Genomic DNA, 6,894 nt, shown 5'->3' with positions numbered 1-6,894 from the left:
TGAAGATCCATATGAAAGGGTCTTGTTTTTCATTAATCGTCATGGATGTGGAAGTAGCACACCGTAAGTAACGAATGAATCATTATTATCTACTTTTTATGCTGAATGAAGTGTCTAACTGCTGATCATTAATATTTCATTCTTTTAATTAAGGTGAATGGTGAGTGGCGGCTAGTGAATTGAGGAGACTGGTTTGGGCTTTTGGGACAATCAAATACTCGTACTTGAATCTCATATGCATAGATAAACAAAAAGAAGCAGCACGATCCAGCTAAATTCTTCAAACAAATACGGAAAAAAAAAAAAAGGGGGGCAAAATATGCTTGTACATCGCTTGAAGTAATCAGCAATAAAAGAATATCATTACAAAGATTCACATAAACGGTCTCTAGAAAATAAACTGAAGGTGTATAGTTATGAAACAATGCTATATCCTCCTATTTGATCCTCGTGGCCTCCTCGGGATATTTGGCAACTATCCACACATTATATAAAAACTAAAAAGCTCACTCACTTTCACTCTCATAGGTAATTAAAATGTCCTGATAGCATTTACCATGGTTATAGGCTCAAAAGAGACCCTCAGCATGTTGGTGACTGGCTCTGTATTGGGTGCAACTTTTATTCAAAAGATGGAGACAGGCATTCATCAACCATGTCGACAAGATTAGGATTTTCCAGGGCAGCAGCAACCCGTTCCTTATCATTCAATTGCTTATTCACTGTATATCACAAGGGAGTTAGAATAAACATATAATATAAAAATCTACATTCTATCCAATTTACAGAATTAGATCTTATATCACATTCTCTCTTCATGTTAAAGCTGTCAGCTAACTTATCGGGACATAGAAATGGCAACATGGTGTATTTCATGTTGCATTACACAGAGTCTCAAAAAAAGGGGCAAGCAAATATCCGGGAAAATTTGTGAACCCAAAATCCATATAAGACATAGGGATGAGACTTAAGACCTCAAACTCAAAAAAACACAAAAAATGAATAGTAAAAATTTTAGGCATATATGCTTTTATCTTATTCTGGAAGAAGTATTAGGAATTTCGGTTTCAATAGTCATGAATTTTTGGAGGAGATTTAGATAGACAGGGGTTTCTGTTGGGTTTGTGAAGGCCTTACGGGCCTGCTGGTTGTGTTTATTGATTAGGAAGCCCAAATTGGTTTCCTTGTTCAACAAGCAAGAAACCCTAGTTGTCCTATATATACCCCTCGCATGTAAGCTTAAATATAATAACCTAGTTGCAGCCGGTGGACTTGGCCCCCACTAGGGCCGAACCACGTTAAATCGTGTGTTGTTTATCTATTTTCTTGATTTATCTTGTTTAATTGCTTCCGCTGTGCTAAAGCTAAGGCGGCTCCTAACAAGTGGTATCAGAGCTAAGGTTCTCGGTTTCGGGTCTGTATTAGCTAGCTGTTGCGATTAGGGTTCTTCCCTTGTTCGTCGTTTGCAGCCAACCATCAGAGCATCCGCCACCAACAGCTGCTGTTCCACTGCTGCTGCTGTTCGCTGTTGTCTGCTACTGATCAGATCTGTGTTTTGCATTTAAGGGGCTGTTCTGCTGCCGACACCTACAGCTGCTATACTTAGGGATTTGGGGGTGGGTTTTGTGCTTCCCTTGTTCGCTGGTCTTCTTAGAGCCCTTATTTGCTGCTGAAATTGCTGCTGCTGTTTTGTTTTCTTCCTGTTTGATCTGTTTTGAGGCCTGGTTTGCAGCTGGTTTTTTTGCTGTTCCACCGCTGACACCACCATTAGCCGCTTGTCGTCGCTGCTGCTGCCAGCCGTCACCAACAAGTGAAACCTTGTCCTGATCTGAAAAAAATTGTTCAAATAATCGGTTTTGACGTATTCAGTTCGATTGTTTTGATTGATTTTTCGTTAGGGTTTGTGTTTTGGGTTTCTGAACTTTGGAGGTTTTGGTGTTGATTGATCTATTGGAAGATAAGAGCACTGTTTTTGGTTTTATTGTTCTTGGTTACCACCGTGACATTCTTGTTCGTCATTGATTAGAGGTTGAGTTATTGTCTCTTTCAATTTATTGTTTGAGTTGTATCTCGGGTTATTATTCTGATTCAAGATTAGGGTGTGGTTATTGCGGGTGGTTGTTACTAAGTTTGTTGTTGTGTTAGTACCTTGATCGATTTAAAAAAAAAAAAGAAAAAGATAAGTACCATCATTTGAAGTTAGTCCATTGAAACAAGGTATTAGGTTGATTAGGGTTAAGCCTTTGTTCAACCGGATATATACAAGTGTTTTGGAGTGGATTGCATTTCTGTTGGATGTGGTACCGTTACTGAAGAAAAAAGAACTAGTAGGTTTGGAGTGCTTTGAGTTTTTTAAGTCTTCCTGTTCCGGGGTTGCTAGTATCGTCACGGGTGAAAAAAGTTAGTCAAGTCATGGAACTAACGTTTGTTTTAACGTTTGTTTTCTCTATTGTTGTTATTGATCGTTTGTTGTTAACTGGTATAGAACTATGGGTGCTATTCCTTGTTTAGTTTTAATCGGTGGTTTTAACTTTTGAGTGGATTTTGTACTCGTATTGGGTGAAGGTTTTCGTTGGTTGAATACGAGTGGAGGTTTGTCTCATGAATTCTGCTTTAGCATGGATTAGAATAACAGTAGGAGTTGTGCTTAGTTGACTTGTGGGAGGTACTCAGGGTTTTAGAGTCGCTCGAGGTTGATAAAATACTGCTTATGAGAATGTGTCTGGATTGATGCATTGGGGCTCATTGGAAGGCAGTGAAGACTCTTGTTACATATTCTGGTTTGCTTCATTTTAAGTTACCTACTGTAGTGAAGCACTCGTCTGTTGTTTAGACTTTTGGAGTAGATTACTGCACTACCGGAAGAATCGAACCAACTTTCGGAAAAAAGTCTTGGCTCGCGGATTCGAGAGTTATACGAGTCTGGTGCGCGGTAGAGGACTCCGGGACTTTCAGTAATCTGTTTGAGCGTATTCATAGGTTTGAACTTCGACCGGATTTTGTAACAGTGGGAGCACGAGGAGTGTGTTGACATATGTTGAAATCGACGATGAGTTATGAAGACTAGGGTCCGAATGAAATCTCTCCTGTGATGCCGCTAGTGGAGAGTGTTGTTCCTCTGGAGTCTCTGGAGCCGGTATTTCAGATCAGTAGGAGCCGATTGAAATTGAAGTTGAGTCATTGGTGATCTTTGCCATGACTGGGTTAGTTGTGTCTGACTGTATTGGGTCTTTTAAGTGACTGATGAAAAGGGACACTGCAACTAGGTACACTTAGGATGCATGGATTGAAGTTTGGTTTGTTCTTGGGAGCTGACTTGTGAGGACTTTTGTTCCTATCTGTTTTTATTGAAATCTTAGCTTGTTCATGGAGAACAGAAGACTTAAGTAAGTTTTATTGTTAAAGTTTTAGTTTGTTCTTGGCACTGGAGGCTTGGAGGATTTTTATTATCTAAAGATTATTGAAGTTATTGTTTGATCGGGATATTGTTTACTTGAATGGCAAGCTGAAATTTATCGCAAGGCCTTCGAGTGGGAGATTGTTGGGTTTCTGAAGACCTACGGGCCTGCCGGTTGTGTTTATTGATTAGGAAGCCCAAATTGGTTTCCTTGTTCAACAAGCAAGAAACCCTAGTTGTCCTCCTATATATACCCCTCATATGTAATTGTAATTTAAATGGTTCAGAGCTTAATAAATAACCTAGTTGCAGCCGGTGGACTAGACCCCCAGTGGAGCCGAACCACGTTAAATCTCATGTGTCGTTTATCTATTTTCTTGATTTATCTTCTTGTTTAATTGCTTCCGCTGTGCTAAAGCTAAGGCTGTTCCTAACAGTTTCAAAAGTCATCTGGAAGCAACATTTTTTCTGCTATATACAACTTGGTCAAAGGTTGATATCAACTCTAGTCTCTAAGGCATCAAAAGGTTCGCACCACTAAGTTATAACTAGAGGTGATTATAATCAATTCGCATGGAAACAAGTCAGTTCAGGTGAAACATCAGTTAAATTGGGTCAAACAGGGAAAATGATTTAAATTTGCTATGATTGAAATGGCCAGATGATACCAGAAGTGTATTATCTTGTTACATTTTACTAACTTAAAACCATGTTTGTTAGTTGTATAAACATTTTTATCGAAATTAAGTAGAGCACTATAGTCCACCACCCTTTCTCATTTACATATTAATGGAAGAGCCTTACCTGCATCTTCAGTTGCATGAGTCCCGGGAGCCACCTTGATGTCAACCTAAAGAAACGGATAATTCCTTAACATTAGTATTTAGCATCACAAGCGTCTATAAAGACAAAAAGTTCAATAAGAAAATCATCAAAAACAAATCCGGCATGGAATATAAGTTAAAATGAAAACTTAATAGATGAAATACAAAGCAACTTAAGACCCTATGCACAAATAATAGGTTCAGGGAAGGTACAACCTAAATACTTTTATAAATTCTGTAACTTATTCCCACCAAACCTTTAACAAAGTGATAAAAGTATATACAGGTCCACGTTTCAACTTTTTATGTAACTCAACTCCCGGAAACCTTCTTTTTTTCAGGGCTTGAGGGTGAGGTCAAACTACATGAAACATTTAAACATCAGGAGAATATGCTCTGATTTATATTACCTTTCTATTCATACTCATCAAGAATGGCAACTATTCTTATTTGGCATATCTTCTATAATGTTTTGCCTTTTATCAATTCGATCCAAATTTTTGCCCATGAACAAATTGTCATTGTTATGAACAAAATGATTATACCAAGTTACCGAATTCAGACAAAAATGTTCTCATTTGCCATTTCTAAGGGGTCTTAACTCCTTAAGATGTTTGGTTGATAGTTAAACATGCCTCTTGAACTATGGCCACACTCGAATGTATAATAGCAACAAAACAAAATGCTTCTCTTGCAAGAGAACTCCCTCTATTTCATTTTACTTTATCTGGCTTATGTCACAACTTTTACAAAGAAAATAAACATACGCAATTACCAAAGCTTAACTTTCTTAAATCCAATAAATGACACCTCTTCTTCCACTAATTACATCCACTAACCTCTGTTGGTTCTACGTTTGCTTACAAATTATAACTTTCGAACTCTATATGCTTTATAAAGAGGTTAACAAAGGATTAAGATTCTACTGCATCAAGTCAAATCCAAAAATCAAACCCAAAGTATTCAGCAGCACCTTGTATATTAATCAAAACAATAGCAAATCAAGTAAATGCAGTCTCGAAAACTTTACAAACGAAAACTTGTTACCGGACAAGAAACCGGTAACTAGATTCATCAAGTAAGTCAAGTTGCAAAGTTCCTAAGCTAAGAATAAGATATCATTACTACATTAAGCAATACCTTAAAACGAGAAGGTAGGCTGCGCATAAGTTTAACCCGCAAACAAAGCCCAATAACAGTTGCCATACTGCAATGCTCAACCGTCGGTGTAAATGTGACCCTGAACAAAAGTAACTTAGCTTCGTTACAAATTCCGTAAAGCAAAATCAGAAGGTATAAAAAGGCAAAAAAAAATATATATAATTGCAGTTACCGAACATAGTTACGCTTATCATCTACTTCAATAGCATCCTCTGTAATGACTTTCAACTCCTCTAAAGAATAAGGATGTTCAGGATCTTTTATATCTCTAATATGATGTAACAATACGTTAAGAAGTCGCATAAAGACGGTATTCTATATCGTAGCTAATAAATACATAGATAAATTCCATTGCACATATATTATATAGTATATGTGTATATATAATGAAAGAAGAAATGTAAACATGATTTAAAAGGATATCAAATATTTCAAGTTGGTCAATGAGTTCAGCTGCATATTCATCAAAACCGCTGTCACCGGGTTTAGTTCGAGCCGGGCGTTCTTTCTTTTGGTATACAACCGGGTTTGCATTGATTAAGGCTGGTGCCATTCCTATATATTAATCCTTATATCTGTTATCGAATAAATAAACTCAGAATTAGATGTTTTATCAACGGAAAAGCAATAAATGTTTTTAATTAGGGTTTTATCAACAACAGCAGAAATACAAAATCAAATCAAGATATAAAAATTAGGTTAATAGAGAAAAACCTGGTTGAATACAAGAAACCGTAATATGAATTTGACTTCGTGTGCTCTTGAAACTCCTTTTTCTTTTTCTCTTTTATTGAAAGGCGGCGATATGAGCGTCGAATTTTAACACATCGGCCCACCTTCTGTTCTTCGTTTCTTTTTTTGTTTTAAAAGGAAGATATTTGTCTGCTTCCGAAAGCCATTATAAGCCCAAATAGCTTAATTATTAGAGTATAAAGAAAAGAAAAAAAAAACCATTAGCTTAATTGGTTTATTATCTTTTTGTTCTTTTTATTTAAAACTTACTCCGTATTTGATTTGAAGATTCATATCTTTAACTAGTGAATTCTTGGCACATATCTTTACTAGTATTAGTGTTCATGTTCGTCCAATGAATGAGTAATCTCAAAATATATTAATCAAAGTTAAAAAATTGGAATTCAAGTATATTAAATAGATAGAGAATAAAAAATAAAAATTTCTTAAAATAAAACAGAAAATGAATCAAATAAGGCAAAAAGTTGAAGAAGTATATTTATAATTAGAACGAAAATATAACTATTTGAAAACATGTTCAAATTGTCACAGGTTTTAAAGGACTTCTTTGTAAACTAAGTACAATTGGTTGGGTGTCCATCTTCATCACAAATTTTGTTATATCTAAACTTAAAACAAACACAAACAACACTTTTAGACTGTAATTACGAAAACTAAAGAAGAAAACATTTGAAAATTAACTTTATATAAATATTGAATCTAATTAACCCCTTTTTTTCAACTTTAGTTTTTTTTTTTAAAAATAAGATAAAATAAAAA

At 35.8% G+C, this 6,894-nt stretch overlaps 1 protein-coding gene across 1 annotated transcript; it reads right to left on the bottom strand.

Annotated features, from left to right (window-relative positions):
• Positions 1 to 320: 320 nt before the first annotated feature.
• On the bottom strand, positions 321 to 6,262 carry LOC122579514 (protein AE7-like). The gene is made up of 6 exons (XM_043751697.1): positions 6,097 to 6,262; positions 5,806 to 5,957; positions 5,555 to 5,660; positions 5,362 to 5,461; positions 4,202 to 4,247; positions 321 to 722 (listed from the first exon to the last, which is right to left on the bottom strand). Exons 2-6 carry the CDS (start codon positions 5,933 to 5,935, stop codon positions 622 to 624), a joined length of 483 nt encoding a protein of 160 aa, XP_043607632.1. The 5' UTR covers positions 5,936 to 5,957; positions 6,097 to 6,262; the 3' UTR covers positions 321 to 621.
• Between the last annotated feature and the right edge of the window lie 632 nt (positions 6,263 to 6,894).

This window comes from Erigeron canadensis, chromosome 8 (assembly GCF_010389155.1).
Source record: "Erigeron canadensis isolate Cc75 chromosome 8, C_canadensis_v1, whole genome shotgun sequence".
NCBI classification, from domain to species: Eukaryota; Viridiplantae; Streptophyta; class Magnoliopsida; order Asterales; family Asteraceae; genus Erigeron; species Erigeron canadensis.
Note: the sequence above shows the minus strand (reverse complement) of the source record. Positions and strands in the feature narration are given on the sequence as shown.